Source organism: Lissotriton helveticus, chromosome 3_1 (assembly GCF_964261635.1).
Source record: "Lissotriton helveticus chromosome 3_1, aLisHel1.1, whole genome shotgun sequence".
Classification (NCBI taxonomy): domain Eukaryota; kingdom Metazoa; phylum Chordata; class Amphibia; order Caudata; family Salamandridae; genus Lissotriton; species Lissotriton helveticus.
The window spans coordinates 2032350827-2032373771 of record NC_136061.1 but is presented as its reverse complement, the minus strand read 5'-3'; the positions used below and the strand labels follow the sequence as shown (position 1 = coordinate 2032373771).

General features: G+C 37.8%; 1 protein-coding gene across 1 annotated transcript in view; it reads left to right on the top strand.

The window, feature by feature from the left end:
- SV2B (synaptic vesicle glycoprotein 2B) overlaps positions 1 to 22945 on the top strand; it is a 624280-nt gene that overhangs the window by 374927 nt on the left and 226408 nt on the right. The window contains exons 3-4 of the mRNA XM_078684094.1: positions 1777 to 1957; positions 4887 to 5038. Of these exons, the coding sequence (XP_078540220.1) occupies positions 1777 to 1957; positions 4887 to 5038 (333 nt within the window). The remainder of the gene's footprint in view (positions 1 to 1776; positions 1958 to 4886; positions 5039 to 22945) is intronic.

Below are 22945 nucleotides of genomic sequence, written 5' to 3'. Positions count from 1 at the left end.
ATCTTGACCTGCAATTTTTAATTGTATCTCCCCTACATTTTACCTGCCCACCTGGTTCCCTGAAGCCGTCCCTTTTTCTTTACTTATTTTCCTTTCGCTGTACTTCTTTCCCTGTCTTTTTTATGGGTGCACTAGAAATGGAATAAGGAGTACTTCCACCATTAAGTGCACCAGTAAGTGCTAATTTCTTTTTTTTCTTTATTATTTAATGCTAAAAATAGCAGTCCTCCAATCGTTTTTCAGGCGCTGTTGGATTTCTTTTGTTTGTTTGAGTGATCTTCAAACTGTTATGTTATGTTATGGTGTAGTATGGTATGTGTACTTGTACAGCGCACATCTCACATGGACAAGTATTCAGGCCTGGAAGAAGGCATTGTGCTGGCTATGACAGGTGCCTAATGGAAAAATTAGGTTTTCAGTTTCTTGCGGACTTCAAGGAAGGTGGTTGTTCTAGGCTTTAGGAGCTAGGTACAAGTAAGTGCACATGCCGCTCTGACACTTTAGCTGTGCAGAGGGAAGGTTTCTGGTTGAGGTGTGGAAGCTGATGTGGCAGTCAAGGTATGTGACGCTAGAAGGTGTAGGGCATTTTGAATGTGTGTGTGAGGACCTTGAAAAGGTAGTATTTTTAGATAGGGAGCCAGTGGAGATCTGTGGAGATCTGTGAGAAGTGAGTTGATATGTGTGAAGTGTGGGAGTCTGAGCATAAGACTGGCTGCTACATTTTGGAGGACCTGCACTCTCCTAGTGAGCTGAGCATAATGCTTGCATAGATAATGTGGCAATAGTCCAGTCTGCTGGTGATAAGAGCCAGAATAATGGCCTTTGGGTGTTTAGGGGAGCCATTTGAACATTTTTCCTGAGGATCTTGATAGTGTGGAAAGAGAAGTGAATCATGTTGATTGTGTAGGTCATCGATACTATATCACTATCCCTGGGTTCCTAGATTGATAAGCTGGGGTGGGTGCTGATCTGAATTTGGCTGGTCACCAGGCTGAGATACAAAATAAGGTTTCTTTTCCGAAGATTTCCATCTCCAGGTTATCTGACCTGAGCTTGAGACAGTTGATGTTCCTCTAGCTAACTAAAATAAATAACAAAACAATTATAGAATTACCCCTTAAGGCCGTCAGTATGAGTAAGTCTTTATTGCATGCAATAAATATCAAACATGATAAAAATGATGCCAAGGTTGTCGCTATTTATCTAAAACAAAATGACTATTACGTGCATTTGGGGACTAACATTGAGCTCTTTGTGTTTATGCTACCAATATCCACCTGTTCTGGTATTTATTGGGTAGTTTATCCTAATAAACATTCACAGATTTGACCTGCTGATCAATTAACTCAAAACTCAAGATTTTGATATATGCAGTAACAGGACACATATTGCACGTTTGATTTATCAACCCATTTTTAACGAGGGCTTTATTGTAGATAATGTTGATGTGCTTCCTTTGGTCCTCTGCACCCACCAGCAGAAATGCTTCCTTTTAAAATGTTTATGAAGACAATTTGTGTAAACAAGAAAACATTTTACCAGCAGTAAAAAATCTGGTCAATGAAATAATCAAGTTTTTCACTAAGATGAGTTAAATTAGATTGTATTGCTTTTGTTCTGCGTGTATGGGTTGTTTATGTAATGCGTTTGATGTATATAAGTGGTGGTGATACAATAACATTCATCTTAACCTTAGAGCTAGCAAGGTCTTTCTTGCTGAATTTTGTGTTATCTATATTAGAGATTTTAATCACAGCTGTCTTCACCTTTTCACAGGATTAATAGTCTACCTTGGAATGATGTTGGGAGCCTTCGTGTGGGGTGGTCTAGCAGATAAGATTGGGAGAAGAAAATGCCTCATCATCTCACTTATCATCAATGGAGTCTTTGCATTCGTCTCTTCCTTCATGCAGGGATATGGACTTTTCCTCTTCTGTCGCCTTATTTCTGGATTTGGGTATGTTAATGTTTCTTCATTTCTCACAGAATTTGCTCAAAACAATAAATAGTCAGTGTGGGTCATCATATAGGAAAGCTCTGAGTAAATCCCCTTTACTTCTTCCTCGTCCCTATTCAAAAAAGTAAATTCTGCCAGATTCTTTCACAGTCGATGCACACTATTTAAAGCCTGTGGCTGGTTTTGACATTTATTGAAGACTTGCTGTTAAATCTGCACATCACAATTTACTGACAGGCGACTCAATCAATAAAATGAAAGCCATCTGAAAAAATATACATCTGAAACATATTCGTAGATTTCAATGTGTGCTGGAGAGAGTGTTTTATTATCTTCCAATACCCTCTTTTATCACCTGGGATTTTGCTATGATCACATGACGCCAGTCTCCTATATAGATTTTTACCACTTCCCTTTCTTGGTGTTACCCTTTTTTCCATTTCTTTATCAGCATGAAATATTAATTCCTGATTGAAGTCAACTTGTGTTTACCAAATGAGGGTTGGAGGAATCAATGCTGTTCCACAGATAAAGTGCCATGAGGTTATCTTCTGCCAATGCCTAGAATGGAAACAGTTACAATTTGACTTCATGAGGTTAATTAGTCTTTTATATGCTCCTAATTATGTTCCCTTTCTAAAACCCACAGAATAGCACTGATTGCAACTTTTGTACAAAACATTACTCTACTAACATGTTGCCAATTACTAATCCCATCAGACATTTATTTTAGATAACTTGTTAAATGAATGGTCAAAATACGAGTTTAATAAACATTTGAACCTTGATATATTTTGATGCAACATTCCAACATCAGCCATCATTATATCTCTTCAAGAAGAAGCATTCACACCCATTCTGAACATTGTAAATTCCTTCCTCAGTTTAGCAACCTTCCCTGATACCCTCAAGAATAGCATACACTCCACCTTTGCAAGAAACTGTCGTTGGAACAAGACAACGTTGTAAAATTCTATCCCAACATCCACATCCACTTCATCAGAAACATCACCAAACATACAGTCTCCTCCAAAATGCAGGAGCAGGTCAATAAGAAAAACGGGAAACGGCCATTACAACGTGGCCGTTTCCACGAAACCATTTACCACGCATGCATTAAAACGCATGCGTGGTTACAACGACAGCCTTTACCATGCATACCTTTACTACGAGATACGCAGTAAAGGCATGTGTGGTAAATGCAAAAAAAAAAGGGGGGGTTTGGGGGTCTCCCCCCCCAAAAAAAGCGTAGGATTAAAAAGGGGGGTTGGGAGGGTCTCCCCCCCCAAAAAAACGAACCTTAAATGCCAAAGCAATCAGCGTCGTGAGAGAGGAAGCTGGAATAAACATCCGCTTCCTCTTTACGACGTACCAAGCGACGTGACCTACGTAACAAACGAAGATGAAGAGGAGACAAATTAAAAAGGTAAGGCGAATTTTAGTTTAAAACGAAAAATCGTTGTAAATCTATGCGTGGTAAAGGAAAATTCGTGGTAAAGGTGATGCGTGGAAAACAAATTCCGTTGTAACGCATGCGTGGAAAAGGCATGCATTGCAACGGAATTCGTAGTAACGACATACAACCAAGAAAAACATGCAAGGGGCTAACAATCCAACTTCACACCATAAAGCAGCAATAAAATAGCTACTCTTCAAATAGTGGAATATGTCCCACTCACCAACACAGAACTGACTAGTGTCTTCTGATCGTAGTCATGTTCCTCAGAGCTGACCGTGAAGCATTAATTCACATTCCTGAAAACATGCATGGGCTTCTATAACACAGTCCTGCAATGGGTCAGCTCCTACATTACCAACTACCAACAGTTCATGCAGATAAGAATCACAAGATCCCAGAAGCACTCTCACTTCTCTGGTGTACCGCCTGGATCCATCCCCCTGTCTATCATGTTCAATCCTTACATTGAACCTCTCGGATCCCTCATCAGGATTAAACAATATCCTTGGTGACCTACACCATACCTTAAAACCATCTTAGATAATGACATTCACTGACCCAGTGTTGGATGTCAACCTAACGTTAGACCGAACAAAGGCAATGTTCCTCCTATTTGCAACTGCACTAAACAACCAGAAACCCAACATGATTCTAAACATCTTAAATCTCAGCTGAAAAGCAAAGCAAAATTACTTGGATTTATTATTAACGCATTACTGACTGGCAAACAGTACATTGCAGGAAAATAAAGTCATCATTGGGCCACCTCTCCCCTTGAAGAAAGTAAAACTATTCCTTCTGGAAGCAGATTTCAGTTAAGGTATACCTTTCTGCAGTGCTCAGAAGGTTATCACAACTGATACACTGGTATACCTGGCCAAAAAGCACCATACCAGGAACAAGGATATCACCAGACTCAAAACAAAATGTGCATCAAAGAAATACAAATAAGGCAGTCTATGCTACCAAGTTATATAACTGATCCAACCCTCCTATTATTCAAAAGGAAACAGGAAACTCACCTCTTCAGGGAATACCAACCACCATCAACATACACATCACGATAGCAAAAAGACATATATGTATGTACATTTGTGGGATCTCTGCCTCACGTTTTCTCTGTTGCTCTCTCTCTCTGTCTCTACTTCCCTATCCCTCTCTCTCATTAGTTCCAAATCTCTTCTCTCTCCTTCACTTTTAACATATTAATTTATTTACATTCTTTTTCACTCCCTTCTTTTCACTCACCCACTTCCTCTCTTTGTGCCTAGCAAAGTCTATCTATTTACTTTAATGTCACCCACATTCTCCTTTTGAGTCACCCCTTTTGTCTCTATTTCTCTGCCTCTCACTCACTTGGTGCCTCCCATTGTTTTATATTCAATCAAAAATAGTTTTGCAGTTATTCTGTATTGCTGTTCGCAAATATCTACTGTATCAGTGATAGGTGTGCTTTTCTTTTTTAAACAGAATTGGAGGATCCCTCCCCATCGTGTTTGCCTATTACTCTGAATTCCTTTGTCGTGAGAAGCGGGGGGAGCATCTCAGTTGGTTATGCATGTTTTGGATGATAGGTGCACTCTACGCATCAGCAATGGCATGGAGCATCATCCCTCACTATGGTAAGAGACCCAGACAATGCTGCAAAGACATATACTACAATTCATCTTTTATATTATTTAACCTAAAGGAATTCTCCACCATTGTATGAACAACAGTTTTCAGTGCTGAACCATTGCACTTAACTTTGGTTTTCAATCATTGGGTGAATAGTGTACACTCTATGGCATGTATATATATATATATATATATATATATATATATATATATATATATATATATATATATATATATATATATATATATATATTCACTGAAAAAACCATAGGTTATAGATCATATATAGTTAGGAATTAGCATTTACAAAACCTTGAAAATTCTCTGAAAAAACCATAGGTTATAGACCATATATAGTTAGGAATTAGCATTTAGAAAACCTTATTTTACTCACACAAAACCATTGAAATTCCATATATAGTTAGTTGCACTAACTATATATCGCGCACCCGCAATCCACTGCTGATGATGTCACATATTACATCATTCATGACATGGTCAGTGACATCACTGATGACATCACTGATGACATCATCTAGTGTCTGTGTGTTTTTGTAAAGTTTAAATACGTTTTACATATTGAAGAATGACTGGATGTATGGAAGACTGAGTGTGTGTGTGGCTGGCTGGGAGGTGTGTGACTCTGTGCATATCAATGTGTACTTGTATCAGTGATTGTATAAGAGAGTAAGTATGTGTTAGTATATGTGTGAAAAGTATGGTGTTCTGTGTTTAACTATAGATGAGGAAATCGAAGTGTGATTGATTCTTCACAGGACTGACTAGGTGTATGAGTGCATATGATAGTGTTCTAATAATAAGTGACTGTATGTATGAGTAATTGTATGGGTGAATGAAGGAATGTGTGTGTAGACGTACGAATCAGTGAGTGCGTATGTAGTAACTGGTATTGGTGTGTCATGATGTCATCAGTGATGTCATTTGAGATGTCATCAGTGATGTCATTTCAGATGTCATTAGTGATGTCATCAGTGATGTCACTGAAGTATGGTGTTCTGTGTTTAACTGTATAGATGAAGAAATGGAAGTGTGATTGATTCTTTACAGGACTGACTTGGTGTGTGAGTAACTCCATGGATGAGTGGCAGTGTGTGACTGTCTGCATAGGTGTATGAGTGCATATGATAGTGTTGTAATATTAAGTGACTGTATGTATGAGTGATTGTATGGGTGAATGAGTGAATGTGTGTGTAGACGTAGGAATCAGTGAGTGCGTATGTAGTAACTGGTATTGGTGTGTCATGATGTCATCAGTGATGTCATTTGAGATGTCATCAGTGATGTCATCAGTGATGTCATTTGAGATGTCATCAGTGATGTCATCAGTGATGTCACTGACCATGTCATGAATGATGTAATATGTGACATCATCAGCAGTGGATTGCGGGTGCGCGATATATAGTTAGTGCAACTAACTATATATGGAATTTCAATGGTTTTGTGTGAGTAAAATAAGGTTTTCTAAATGCTAATTCCTAACTATATATGGTCTATAACCTATGGTTTTTTCAGTGAATTTTCAAGGTTTTGTAAATGCTAATTCCTAACTATATATGGTCTATAACCTATGGTTTTTTCAGTGAATTTCATTGGTTTTTTAACAGCTAATATCTGTAGCTGTAAAATGTATTCTTCTTTAAATCCAAAAATATATTTTATATGTTTATTAATAACTTTTTTTTAAAATATTTTTTTTTCTTCGTTCCCGCTTCGCGAATCGGGAAGCTTCCCGTTAGCTGACCTTGATGCCGCGAAATAGACGGCGAGCCGGTAAACGTTTCTTTACCGCAACTGCCGCGTTAGAAAACAACATCGTGACGCCTCCCGTCCGCATGACGTTTCGCGTTGTCGCGTGATACGTCATATGACGTGCTACGTTAGCGAACTGGTACGCTTACCGAGTCGCAAAGCACAGGTTTCTGGAAGCAAACCGGGAGGCCCTGCAAAGCGCGTGACGTAAACACAGCAGGTCATGTGACTTGGTAATAACACTTTTCATTGGTTCATTTCACTTTTGGTTTCCTAATGATGTAAGACTAGGTCATATAATCTAAAATGAACACTTTTCATTGGTTGAGAACTATTGTTTTTCCCAAATGATGAAAATCCCTCCTTCTTTCCTCACTCTGACTTTCATCATTGTGAGAGAAAGACCCTTTGTTACCAGTGAGCAATGGCTTCTTTAGTAGCTTCAGCTGGTGCTTCCCCACCACCTCCACCACATCCAAGGAAGAGTGGACCACCTGCTAAAGTTATAATTCAGCAAGAAGAGGAAGAAGAGGAACAGGACGACCTAGATAATCTCCCTATTATGGCCAGACGATCTGTTGTACCGGAAGTAACGGGACCAGAGGGCAGGGAGATGGTGCCAAATATACAAACGAGATTTCGTGAAGTAAAACAAGTCTGCGTACATTGCAGTGGATTCATTTGCTACGGAGAAAGTAGCATCACTCTGATCAACAGAGCTATTGACAATCATGCTCATGTTTGTCCGAAACGCCCCAAACAATAAATTCTTTTTTTTTGTTTTGTTGCTCCTGTTGAGCCCTTTACAATGAATCGTTTTCGTTGCCCCCTCCGAAAAAAAAACAAAAAAAATATAAAACTGTTCAGAAAAATTCAAAAAAAGTAAAAAAATGTTCAGAAAAATAATAAAAAAAATATAAAACAACAAAAACAATTAAAAAAAAAGTTCTTTTCAGAACTACCTCCCCGTTATTAAAAAATTGGTACAATATTTGGAACTGTGCCAACCTCTATTTCTCTTAGTTCGCTTCCCAGTTCGCTCCCCGGTACGCGAACCGGAAGCGAACCAAAATTTTTTTTTTTTAAAAAAGAACAGTAAGTATAAGGGAAGGAAACAGACAGTTATGTTAAAAGAAAGACAGCTATAGGGGAGTAAACTAGAGATACTATTACCCGTAATCCACTGCTGATGATGTCACATATTACATCATTCATGACATGCTCAGTGACATCATCAGCAGAGGATTGCGGGTAACAGTATCCCTAGTTTATTCCCTATAGCTGTGTTTCCTTTAACATAACTGTCTGTTTCCTTCCCTTATACTTACTGTTCTTTTTAAAAAAATTTTTTTAGATCAGTCAGAAACAGTGAAAGTAATGAAATATAAAAGACTACGTAGAATATGAGCACTGTATGCAACAACTTTGACACTTACAGAAGCCTCACCTTCTCCATGCCTCCTACACAGTTCTACATGTACATCATAAATGCAAACAGAACAGAATTAATTATACATGTTAAATGGTTTATTTTTGCTGTTCTCAGAATGTATCAAATTTCACTAAAACAGTGACTTGAAGGTATTCATCATATAACAGCGGGGAAAAAAAAACACAATCAAAATGATTGTGTTTAAAAAACCCATACAACATAACAAATCAGAATTCAGAACTCCTTAAAGTTAACTTACTTTCCATGACGGCCAAGGATGTCCTATGAACAGCTTACACTCTGTTGTGCTGTTATTACTTTCAACCCGCCACTTTCTGAAAGAAAACCTCCATCGTTTTCAAAAACATGTTACATACAATAAATGACTTCTCGCTCTCTACCACACGTTTCCACAAGGCCAAATCGTGTCTGAGCCATTTATAACTCTTAGAATTCTTTTAAGCCAATCCCGTCATGTTGTATTTCCGCAACTTTCACAATTAAAATGTTGAAGATCATTTTCACAATCCTGGACTAGTAATATCTTCCCCTTCTTGCTCAATCATGTTCTACATTTCCTATCACACTGATACTGCTTACTATGAAGCAGACTTACACTACCTTTATGACTAGTACAATTATTTAATTCTCTACATCACTTTTAATGACAAAGCAATGTAAAACAGTAGACAGCATTGCAGACTTACATTCCCTCTACTCCATGTTTTGATTGGCTGCTTCAATTAGCTTATAAAAAGAAACAGTTTTTCTGAACTCATTCAAAGTGCACGTATTTCTCCATGACGTCCAGTGTTATTGTAAGAAGTTATGTCTCTGTACTACACTTATCCTCAAGGCCAAATCGTGTAGGAGCCATTAGAACTTCTTGAAATTCCTCAGAGCACATCCCGAGATTCTTTCCCTAAAATTTTGGTTTTAAAAACACCAGGTAAGAGTTTTTAAGGTCATACGGCAATTTTTTTTTGAAAATTAAAACAGAATCATTGCAGAATGACCAGCCATTTCTACACTTTAAATAAGCTGTATAATGTCCTGATGTTATTGAAGGACCATCATGATATATAATTGCTACAGTTACAAAAGTCCTTCCTGATATTGACAACTGTGAAGCCACAAAATTTTTAATTAAAGTTGTCAATTTTGTTCCATCAGGCCTACATCGTTGGAACATTAAAATGACATACTGGCCATATGTTCGTATAAATAATGTGGACATCATTTCAGATTTACATTGGCTACACTCCATGTTGTGATCAGCTGCTTTTACTAGCTTATTAAAAGAGACTGATTTACTGTCTGGCAAAGTTAAATATATAAATCTTTCTGAGTCTACACTAGTAGTACTTGATACCCTACAGTTCTCGCAGTCATGCTGCCATTGATAAGAAAGCCCAAACAGGTGATCTACATCTACACCTTCATCATGCAATACATCAAGCATATACATTAAAAACTCCTGACAATCTTGCTGACTATTTTGAGAGAATTGTGTTTGGCCTGAACATCTGTCTAACAGATTTCGAATTTCAGACACACTTTCTATGTTTGTTCTATCAGTGCTACATTTCTCTAACACAGAATTTAACAAACTGCAAAATCTTTGATCAGAATTGACCACAATCTCTTCTTTTACATTTTCTAGAGAAAACAAAACATTAACCACTACATTAGCATAGCAGTTGACACCAGAACTGTTTTCAAATTGAAAACCAACAGCATCTTCAACAGAATCCTTTTTGTTTCTGCTTATAATTTCAGGTTCATCGACTTTTCGTCTTTTTGCTACAACCTCCCCAGTATTGGTCACATTTCTTCGTTTCCGGCCTACCACACGTTTCTCAAACAAAGGATACTGAGGCAAATGTGGCGCATACTCTCTTCTTAACCTATTGTATTCCTTAACACAATCTAGATCCGCACAAATGTTTGTGACATCACACTCAATCAAGTACAATCCCGATAAAGTTCTAACTCGTGACAATGCCACATATGCCATACCCTCCTTGAACACAGAACTGCCAATATTCACCAATGCACAGTCTACACTTAAACCTTGCGATTTATGGATTGTCACCGCATATGCCAAGCAAACAGGAAACTGCTTACGACGAACATATAAGTCTTTTACAAGCAAAAATCTAGCAGAACAACGAGCAATTAGCTGTACTTCCTCAATGCCATCAAATTTAATTTTTAAAAATTCAATTCCATCTCTATTTCTGTATTTCACAAAATCAACAACATTACCCATTGATCCATTTACCAGACCTCTTTCAACATGTAAATTCCTTCTTAAAATTATACGGCAGTTCAAGCACACATTCAGAGTCTTTTCAAAACCCGCAGTTTTAGATATACTCTTCTCTAATGAATCCAATTTTGTTTTCAGATTCTCAGACAAAATAATTGTTGATCCCATATGCTCTACTCTGTCAATAGCTTCCAGTTTCACAATCTCTTGCTTTTCTAAATGCAACATTTTGTTGTTGAATTTGGCACATTCTGCAAGAGTTGGCATCAAACATATTCCAGATTTTTTCTCAGTAACTTTCTGAAAAATATTCTCAGGCACAACATCTTCGTCTGGATATAAATTTGTCAGTAATCGTGCATGTAAAGCTTCTTTCCCATGCTCGGTCACTTTTCCAATTCTAACATCTTGTAGAATAGTCTTGTAAACTTCATCCTTTGCCTGACGCATATTTTCATGCAGTTCAGCATAATTGAAGTTTAACCATATATTGACGTTGCCAATGCTCCCTAAGCACTTCCTGGTATCTTCATGCGTGAGCATTTTGAACACAGGTTGCCCTTTCACTGGTGTCAGCTGCAGAAGATCTCCGAAAACAATGATGTGTTTGCCACCAAATAACACATCATACTCTGTTTTGAGAACTTCTTGCATTCTCAAATGCACAAAGGCAAGCATGACATTGGAAACCATGCTTACTTCGTCAATGATAAGAAGTTTCATTTTCCTCAAGACTCTTGAAACTTCAAAACAAGCATCTCCAGATAGCTTGTGATATTCTAATTTGTTGTCATGCTCCACTGGCAGCATCAGTAAACGATGTAAAGTAATCCCTTTAATGTTATGTGCTGCCAGTCCAGTTGGAGCGGTGACAACACAAGACAGCGATGACTCTGTCCTTTCCTGCAAATAACATGAAATTGCTTTAATAAGGAAACTTTTTCCAGTTCCTGCTTCTCCACTCACATACAGTCGGACAGGCTTCAACGACGTACATGAGCACTCTTTCTTGTCATGACTTAATCCATGATCAATTTGCATGGTAAGTTCGTCATATATTTTCCTCTGCTCAACGTTGAGTTGTCTTTCCAACTCTTCTAAGTTAACCGCATCCTCCTGAGCATGTGCCATGGCTCTTTCCACTTCATTCATAGCAGTGGCAGCTTCATTTTCGATAAGAGGTCCTCCTAGTGGATCCTGACTCAATGAAGCAGAACTCTGACTGTCCTGAGAACTGTCTCTGGCAATCTCGGCTGCAATCGTTGCTTCCTGCTCAATTTCCACATTCAACATTTCTACATATTTGGGAAAAGCAGGACATTCTATGGTCTCCTTGGCAGCATTGAATGAGTCTTCGTAACAAAGGAAATCTCCAAGCAGTTCCTCTTCTGCACGCCATGGCTTAAAAAGTTGCAAAAGTGCTAAATAGAAAAACTCCTTTTTTTCAGGAGATTCGCCACTCAATTTTCGATGGTTTATCAAGTGGCATTTTCTTTGCTTGACCAGACATCCCTCACTTCCTATTACAGCATACACTCCTTTCTCAGTATCTTCTTTGATGTTCCTCTTGAATATGTAATTTTGCAGAACCTCATACAGACAAACATTCTCGAGGTGACTGCTTCGATTTGGATAATATGTATCCAACATGTTGCTCTTCAAAATGTCGGTACTGTTTGGCTCCTTTTCCGCCAAATACTCAATTTCCCGCACAGGTTTCAGAACTCGATTACGCGTTGCAGCAAGACCAACACTCGCCCAAACGATACTCCTGGACTTGGCATAGAGACTTGCTGAAGACAACCGGTCAGAACATTCGTAAGCTCCGATTTCTCGATGCGACAACATCTTCAGACTGAAACTGTACAACTTCTTGCTGAGGTTCTTTTCATGGGAAATGTCCTCCCACATATCCTTCAATTCTGTCTTCTCTTTTTTGGTGATGTAAGATGTCACATACCGAGCCACAGCCATACAGTTATCAGCCACAAACTGTATATCCATGTTAGCATTCCACATGGACAAAATCACCGGGTTGTAGTCGTTGATGTACTTGGACTCTTCGTACCTCTTCAAATTGTATGTGTTTTTAGGTGATTTCTTCATCACATTATGTCGCAGCGAAGACATCAAACTGTTTACTCTTCCTTTAGAAATCACCGGTCGTGGAAAGCCGAAACGACATTTGGTGTAGAACTTGCCCTTGTTTCGGAATTTACGACGGCAGTACTTTCCACATCGATGGCTTTGGAAACGCAGAACTTTTTCTCTTAGGCTTTTCTTCTCCTTTGCGTTTGGAACAGCACACGTAGAATACTGTTGGATGAAACTCATCACTGAGTCTTCTGGATCCGTTCCAAATTTAGGTGCATCCTTGATCCACAACAACATATGTATATGAGGAGCACCTCTTGCTTGGTACTCCTTTCTCCAGAAGAAATCCAACACCTCTCCAAGAGGTGGATTCTTCTTATTCATGATGAAAGACATCATAGCTTCAAATCTATGATTGAAGTACCTACATACATTGACTGGATCCAAAGAGCACAGTTCTCCGGGTGTCTTGAATTCGATGTTATCTACGTTAGCATTTGCCTCTCGTAGAAATTCAAGTAAGTCTTCCCAGCCATACTCGGCACAGCTCAGAGTGAGGAACCATGTGGGAGTACCTAAGTTCCTCAGCATACATTTTAAATCACCATGACGACGGTACCAGTACTCATTAGTACCACGCTGACACGCCATGAGATTAATCAGGTGAGAATCCAAAATACTGTCTTGGACATTGACTTTATCCATAAAGTCACTTGCCGAGATGTTTTGCATGTGTATACCACTTTTCAAGATGTGGTTCACTGCATATGACAGTCCAGACAGATCGCTTTCAAACAGGAGATGAAACAAATAAGGAATGCATTGTCGAAACCTAGCATCTCCTGCATACAATCGCAAAGTCCGGTATTCAGAAGCAGGAATTTGATGAGGTCGCTCATCATATCTTCCTCCCTGACCTGTTGGAAAAAGCTGTGGGAAACACAGAGCTTCCAAACTTTCCTCCCAAACACTAATGGGACTCCCTTTGGCTTGTTTCATTTGAAACAACTCAATAGCATTCCCCATGACTTCCTTGGAATGCAAAGGATGAACACTATAATGTTCATATATTTCTTCACTAGTAGAGGGTTCTACTTTCTCAATTTGACCAGCACACAAATCGCTATCCTCTTCCTCACTTACTTCCTCTTCTGCAACATATACATTCTTATAGAATTTATTATTTTTTTTCAAATACAATGTTGCCTTTTTAACTTTCCTAACATCTACTAAATCTTGCCATATTTTCTTATTCTTTGTCGGAACCCCATTAACTAAGATAACCAGAGGTTCCTCGTCCACTTTTTCTACTCCAATTGTGTTAATGTTTTTCTTCAAATCTAGAGGCAAATAAACAACTCTTCCCTTTAATCCTCTCTGTAAATCTGATGGAGGCAATTTCCCTGTCTTTGGCTCCATTCTTACAATAGCCTGAAAGGGATGGATACTTTGAATCAAAATAGATTCATAAGTATTTAAATCCTTCAATTCAGAAGGAATCTCAATCAATTCCAGATTATTATGAACTGCTCTAGCAGGCATCTGGTTTTGATTTAATTTGTTACAACAATAAGTACACACACGTTGATCCAATCCCAAATCAAAACAATTTTCTACCATCAAGTATGTTGTGAAATCCTTCCATTCACTATTATTTTCCCTTTCACTTTTTGCATATAAATCCACTAACTTAGTCTGATTCTTATAATAAGTGCGTCGACAACACACACAAGTGAAATTTGGCCTCTCACTTGATTTGACCTGAAACGTCGCAATTTCCCTCTGGAAATTATCTGTACTGGAAACCTGTACACTATCTTCCACATTACCCGCTTCTTCTTGGTCAATTTCAACATTCTCCTCTTTACTTCCAAAGTAACAAAACTCAATTTCTTCACATATATTCTTCACATCTATTTCAGAACCATGCAAAAGAGCAGCGCATAATTGTTTAAGCATAATTGCTGGACTCTTAGCATAATACAACATTCTAACTAATTTCCTCACTTTATTATGATGCACTGCTAGCATCCTGAAATGATGAAAAACACTCTGGCATACTCTCCTGGAAAGACAAGCCAGTGAATGACCATGCAAACCTGTCACTTCTCTCACTCTGCAAGGATCTAATTCTTGCAACAACATCATTTTCTGCTTCAAACTTTTCTTATTAAATGACCGTACAAAATCACAAAGCAAATTGATGGAATCCTGTCGCACACTACAAATACTACTACACTTCCAGGTGTACACAGGACCCTTAGCACGTCTTCCTAAAACCTCATTACCTAACACCTCTTCTGCCTCTGTTGTCACAAGTTTTTCTTTTTCAACTGGACAACCATCTTTCACTTCATAAGCACGACCACTGGTGTCAACTGCATGCACCAAATCATTATCCTGGAAATAACTCTCCTCATTAAAAAATGCCTCAGAGCTTGAACTATGCATCCATTCTCCAGAAAAAACTTCACAAAAATTACTACGATTAACTATTCTCTTCCATCTACTATTTCTTTTGAAATCATAAATTGCCTTCTTTAGCTTCCTAATTCTATTGATTATCAAAATAAATAACTTACGTTTAATTTCAAATGCCTGATCAATAACTTTCTCAACTTTTTTTTTTCTCTTATAAAAAACCACTTTCTGTTGACCTTTCTTAATATTTTTTAACAAATTGCCAATTATCCTGTTGCGGAACATTCGTTTACGAATGTCCCTAAACTGTTGTTTCCTTCTACTATCATGCACAGAGTTATCTCTTGCTCTAGCAGTAACATTTTTGATTGGCCTTTCCTTTCCATTTGAATTGCTTCTCTTTTTATGGACTGAAACATTTTCTGTAGTAATATTTTTTTTACTACACATATTTCTTATGAATGTTTTTGTACTCTTACCCGGTGCTTTCTTCGTGACTTGACAAATCTTTTTGTTAGAGGACTGCTGCTTCTTTTGATTGGCCTGCTGTCTTTGACGTTTTGCAGCCTTTCTCTCTCTTTCTTTCGTTGGCATGGTGAAATGTTGAAATGATCTGCAGTTGAATCTGTGGTAAAATATATTAAAAAATGTTATTAACCACTATTACCAAACAGTAAATCAATAACAGTGATCAAAAACTTAACACACTACTTGACATTTTAAATAGAAGATTTTTTAGTCCTTGGCAAATTTACAATACAGAAATAGCAGAAAAGAAATGGAATTTATATTCATGTTACCTGTGCTATTTTATATGTGAATCTGATCTAATTTTATGAGCATATTTTAATATTTTATTGAAGACACTACACATAACCTGTTTTTGAAGGTGTCTTTATTTTTAAATTAAACGGTTTACACTTTTACTTTTTATTTATTATAAATTTTAAAAATAAATGTTTATAGTTCCATAGGCTCAAGCAGGTCAGCTTCCCACCCTATGTCATATAATTCGGACAAATCTGCATCCTCATCACGCTCTTCTTCATCCTCAGGATTTAAATCATCCAAGGGATCAACATCCACTGATGTTTCAATTACAAGTTCAATGATGAGGTCAAAATCAACTGATTGCAGATTGTCGCTCATGTTGATGTTGTCTTTATCTTTAAAGAAAGATAACAACAATGAGATGTTGCAGAGTAAGAGACAAATCTCAGAGATTATAATAGTAAAATTGTTTAACAAGAGTAACATTTTGCAGCTATTATTTAGCCATGTCCAGCGATGCTGAGCAGGTGAAGCCTATGTCTAATTTTTCAGTGAACAGGACTCATCTCTTCTTAACCTTGGATAAGCCTCACCAACTCTGTGTCCCCTGCACATACTTAAATGTAAAGGGGCAGATTTATGTTAAATGGCACATCCCCAGGCATGCACCAGTTAACGTGCACCGCTGCTCTGCCACCCATGGTGTGCCGTATTTACAATCAGATAGGAGAAAGCTGCGTCAAAACCCTGCGCCTGCTTTAAGCAGGCATAGGTCTTGACGCAACATTGTGGAGATGGGGCACCCCTGAGCCTTGCTTGAGCTGCATCGGACTTGCGATACAATTCCAGCAATGCGCCACCTTTACAGCACAGATACGTCACGCATCTGTGCCATTTTTGCCCCATGCTGCGCCGCATTGTAAATGCAGCACACCATGGGTGGCGGAACAGCGGCGCAAGATGACTGGCACATCCCTGGTGCTGCGCCAGTCATCATAAATCTATCCCTAAGCTTCTTATCTTGTTACAGATGAACCGCCATATGTACCATCAAACTATTTTGCATTTCCTAAATAGCGAATTTTAAGGAATAAATAGCAATTCTTTACCATTCCTAATTTGCAATGAGCAAATTGCTAATTGCAAATTACCCATTCATTTCCATGGGCTAGGAGGCTCATAGGAATGAAGGTGCAATTTGCGATTAGCAATTAGCTCATCACAAATTAGGAATTTTTCCAAGGGTGCATGGGTGTCTCAAGAACACCCTGCTGCACCCCTGAAAAAGAAATTTGGGGGCATATGGCGCACATGTGGCGTCATGTGGCACCTTTTGTTTTTTAAAAAAAAATTCTTTTTGAAAAGAATTCGCAAATTACCACAAACTAGAAGTTGGTGGTAGTTTCCAAATCCTTAATGTCATTTTTTACATATTTTTTGTTTGATACATTGCATTTAAGAAATCGCAAAATTTGCAAATCCTTCAGTGCAATCGCAAAATAAGGAATAGCAAATTTTGAATTAAGGACATTTTAAGTCATTTCCACATGTGCAGTGTTTTGAAATTATGATTTGTAAATCGTTTTTGGGGAAAAGGAATGGTTTGCAAATTTATGACAAGGACATAATGGTGTATGCTTCTCTATAAGGCATTTCACTGTCTCTGATGTAATTTTTCCCATATTACATTATAAGACCTTTCCCCATGGAGCACATTCCTTGTAAATATGCTCCCACCTGTGCATGGTGAATTTAGATTTTGACTGTTTGAGTCACATAGCCATGTTAAAAGTGACCCAAAAAAATTGCAAACGCTTTAAAAAAACACATTCATGTGTCTTAAGCACATTTTAAGTCATTTCCCCGTGGACAGTGTTTTGTAAGTGGCGCAAAAGAGGCATACACCTATCATAAATCTGTCCCTAGCATTTTAAATGATTAATTCATGATGACGATAAGGTGTGGCCTATCCAGAGGTTTGTTTAAGGTGAGGCCTACTCAGGATTGCAGATTAAAGTTACGCTTGATGAAGAATACAGAGGACATAATACATGTAAAGCTCTACCAATGAAGTAAGTAATATCCACTTCATTGCGCCAGTCATCATAAATGTATCCCTAAGCTTCTTATCTTGTTAGACATCAACCGGCATATGTATCATATAACTATTTTGCATTTCCAAAATAGCAAATTTTAAGGAATAAATAGCAATTCTTTACCATTCCTAATTTGCAATGAGCAAATTGCTAATTGCAAATTACCCATTCATTTCCATGGGCTAGGAGGCTCATAGGAATGAAGGTGCAATTTGCGATTAGCAATTAGCTCATCGCAAATTAGGAATTTTTCCAAGGGTGCATGTGTGTCTCAAGAACACCCTGCTGCACCCCTGAAAAAGAAATTTGGGGGCATATGGCGCACATAAATTTTAACAACATTCCATTACCTCAAAAACGATTTTCAATTCATAATTTGAAAACACTGCCCACAGGGAAATTACTTAAAATGTTCTTAAGACACATGAAAGTGTTTTTTGAAAGCCTTTGCAATTTTTTTGGGTCACTTTTAACATGGTTATGTAACTCAAACAGTAAAAACCAAAATTAACATGCACAAGTGTGACCATATTTACAATGAATGTGGCCCACGGAGAAAGGTCTTTTAATATAATATGGGAAAAATGACATCAGAGACACAGAAATGCCTTATAAAGAAGCATACACCATTATATCCTTGTCATAAATTTACAAACCATTCCTTTTCCCCAAAAACGATTTTCAAATCATAATTTGAAAACACTGCACATGAGGAAATGACTTAAAATGTCCTTAAGACACATGAAAGTGTTTTTTGATTGCCTTTCCAGCATGGTTGGGTCACTTTTAACATGGCTATTTAACACAAACATTCAAAATCTAAATTTGCCATGCACAGGTGGGAGCATATTTACAAGCAATTTGCGCCACAGAGAAAGGTCTTACATTAAAATGGGAAAAATAACATCAGAGACAGTCAATTGCCTTATAAAAAAGCATACACCATTATGTCCTTGTTATTAATTTTAAAAACAATTCCTTTTCCCCAAAAACGATTTTCAAATCATAATTTCAAAACACTGCACATGGGAAAATTACTTTAAATGTCCTTAAGACACATAAAAGCGTTTTTTGATTGCCTTTGCAGCATGTTTGTATCACTTTTAACATGGCTATGTAACACAAACATTCAAAATCTAAATTTGCCATGCACAGGTGGGAGCATATTTACAAGCAATTTGCGCCACAGAGAAAGGTCTTACATTAAAATGGGAAAAATAACATCAGAGACAGTCAATTGCCTTATAAAAAAGCATACACCATTATGTCCTTGTTATTAATTTTAAAAACAATTCCTTTTCCCCAAAAACGATTTTCAAATCATAATTTCAAAACACTGCACATGGGAAAATTACTTTAAATGTCCTTAAGACACATAAAAGCATTTTTTGATTGCCTTTGCAGCATGTTTGTATCACTTTTAACATGGCTATGTAACACAAACATTCAAAATCTAAATTTACCATGCACAGGTGGGAGCATATTTACAAGCAATTTGCGCCACAGAGAAAGGTCTTACATTAAAATGGGAAAAATAACATCAGAGACATTCAATAGCATTATAAAGAAGCATACACCATTATGTCCTTGTCAGAAATATTATAACCATTCATCTTCCTCAAAAACGATTCTCAAGTCATAATTTGAAAAGACTCCACAGCTCCTATGCAGAAAAACACCCTGTCAGTACTAATACTTCACATTTTCTCCAATTACATTTTCTCAAAGAAACAAAATCTATTTGTAAAACACTTGAGACAAAGCAACATTTGAAAAACACAACTTTCTTCATAATTTTCTCCTTAAAGCACACTATTCTCTATCTAAATTAAAGAAATATTTTCTCACCTTAGCAAATACTTTGAGTTTGAAAACAGTCTCAGAAACACACCAATTTGTCTTCAGCAGAGCAAAAGGTATGCACTCCAGAGTCTGCAGCTATCAAAAGCACAGAAATGCTGTAATTCTTCACACATATCTCTCATGTCACCCAATCAAAACTCTTCCCTCACTTTTTTTCAAATGAAAACCCTTCCCCCCTCTGCCATTTCATGCCTTTTCTGCATAGCAACCACCTCTTGCAAGACCTCTGGTGTTTGCAAGTCACACAACAATGTTGCAATTGAACTCTGAACTCTCAGTGCACCTGCGTATCCACTGCAATCTTTCATTTAATGATTATTTATTGACCATTCAAAATACATCTTTCAAAGAACTCACCCATGCACCCTAACTTTCTGTTTTCAGCAATCAAAATCCACCAATCACTGTTACTGCTTCATTAACACAGAAACTCCACAGTTTTTTTCATTTTAAACTCTCATTTTTTCAACTGCCATTTCATTGCCACACTTCATATGACTGCAGCAGAACCTTCTCTCACCATGTTTTCTGTCTGGATTGTTGGACATAGTTATATCCACTGGGCTCACAGGTATGCTGAGAACAGAAAATTACCTAACCTCAATTTACAAGATGTGGAAATTAAGTGGTTTGGCCACAGAGGATTAAAATGTCACCAATTGATACCATTGGTGAAAACCTTTATGCATTTGCCCAAACCTGACCTGTTAATTGTGCACTGTGGAGGTAATGATTTGGGCACTTTGACTGGGGTAGGTCTGGAAATGCTTTTAAAGGACACCTTTGAGCAATTGATGGCACTTTTTCCTCAGACTGCCTTGGTATATTCAAATATATGCCAAAGACAGAAATGGAGGTGGTCAAACCAATTTTGTCCACAAATTGAGAAGTCGAGGAAGCATGTAAACAAATCTGTTTCAGCTTACATGAGAGACCATGGAATGGGCTCCCTGTACAACAATAACTTGCGTTACTACATGCAAGATATCTACAGAGGAGATGGAGTTCACTTCTCAGATGAGGGCAACAGAATTTTCATTCTGAATTTAAGAATGTGCATTGGTACCTACTTATAAGTACCTAAATGTACCATAAACCCAAAAGCTCTTCTCAGAGCTACCCTACATCTGATCACTCACAATTATTATTTTACTCTAACTTTTTTCACTAATTTTCAACAAAGTACGCTCCCCGGGGCGCTACCCGGTACGCGAACCGGGAGCTAACCTCGTGAAATTTTTAAAAAAAAATGTTTTTTTTCGCACATATAAGCCTCCTCAGCCATCCTCACAAAACCTAGGGGGTCAAGATAAGTCTACCGTGCCCCCTTCTACCCATTCTGAACATTATTTGCCCTCCATTTTGTATCTTAATTCGAAAAATTATTTTTTTTTGCCCCGCGGGGCCCTTTTAAAACCTCCACATTAAACCTAGGGGGTCAGGGAGGATCTACTATGCCCCCTTATGGTTATTTCCCCCTTTGTTTTGGCCTCCTCTTGTCTCTCAATCCTACCGAGAGACAAGATGGCGGCCGCTACGGACTGTTTGGAATGTTGACAGACGCCGGAGAACCAATCAGCTTCGCTTCACAAAGCTCCGTTGCGCGAAAAGTCCGCGAACCGGAGCGCTGCCCGGTCCGCTGTTACAGATATATATCTTTTTTTAAACATTAATTTCTCAAAATCCACTGGAGCACATATATTGAGACCTACAAAAGGCACATCGGGCTACCAGTCCCTACAATTTTGCCAAGTTTCGTGCAAATCCATTCAGCCGTTCGGGCTAAAAGTGAGGCCAACCGCCCTATGGAAAACTCAATGTTAAAAACACGTTTTGGGACCCCCCTTTTTTCTCGGCCCCCCCTTGACGAACCCCCCCCAGGGGCTGCTCAGAAACAAAATGTTCCATTTTCCTGAAAATTTCAGCCAATTCCGTCCACAAACGCCAAAGTTATTAGACATAGAATTTTCAAAAATCCCATAGAGAAAAAATCCTAACTATATATACCTACTGGCGACCGCCAGTAGGTAATATATATATATATATGATTCAATAATATTCTTTCTCTATTGATTCTTCTACTTGTTTTTATTATAAAATGTGTTCCAAAATAGACTCACTGGGCAGTATGAATTCTCTCTGTTTCATTTGTTTATCGGTGCATCAAAATTTTAAATTCCCATATTTGGATTGTTGTGTAAAGACCTTTTCATTTTTGATTCTTTCTGTGTTATTCATGGGTAAATAAATTAACTAGGCATACAAAGTAAGTTCTTTATAGAATCAGCCTGTTCTAAATTCTTTAAATTCAGAAATCGGAAGCCAAATCAGTGGTTTATAGAAAGATCAGAAAAAATTAAAATGCTTTTTAATTTTTGAAAAAGTAAAGATAGAGATATACATATAAAGCAAGAGAGACCTGAAACGTAAAATGTCATATTATAATATAACTCAGTAAGAAGAACCTACCCTGTTTTGCATCAGCTCTGTTATGTCATCCCATTACCTGAATAAAATAGTAACAAAATAATTGTCACATGTCATAATGTTGTGCTGCAAATGCGAGTCGGATGAGGGGTTTGTCTTTTTCATTAAGGAATCCCAGGTAGCTGAACAACTTTTCCTACATGAAATTTGTTTGGTAATGAACATGTGACTTTTTGCCAAAAATTTTAGAAGTAGATTTCCATTCACGTCTGTTGTAATAAATCTGCCAATGGCTAATTACCCCATTGAATGAGGCTTTGAGACCTAGATGAAAGAGGAACGTTTAGAGACTGAGCAACAAAATAGTAGTAAAGTGGCAGAAATCTTCCTTTTCTGCATGGTCATCACTTGATTGGATTGTGGATATTGCAGATATTGGACCAGTTGCGTGGAAGTTAAATGTCATGCATTTATACGACCCACATATATCACAAAAATATATACCCGACAAGAGCACCACCATGCTCTGGTTGGGCTGCAGTTCAAAGGCTGCAATTTAAAGGCACTTCAGTAACATATGGAAGGGATAAAGCACCTTGACAATGTAAGTAAACCTATTATATATGCCTGGACAATGTAAGAAATCCTATTATATATAAATGAACCACTCCTAAAGTTTGTCGTGTAAACACACAGGGCATGGAACCTAATATGCAAAAAAACACTCTGTATGTAAAGTGTGTCCTCACAGAGAATAAAGGCCTAA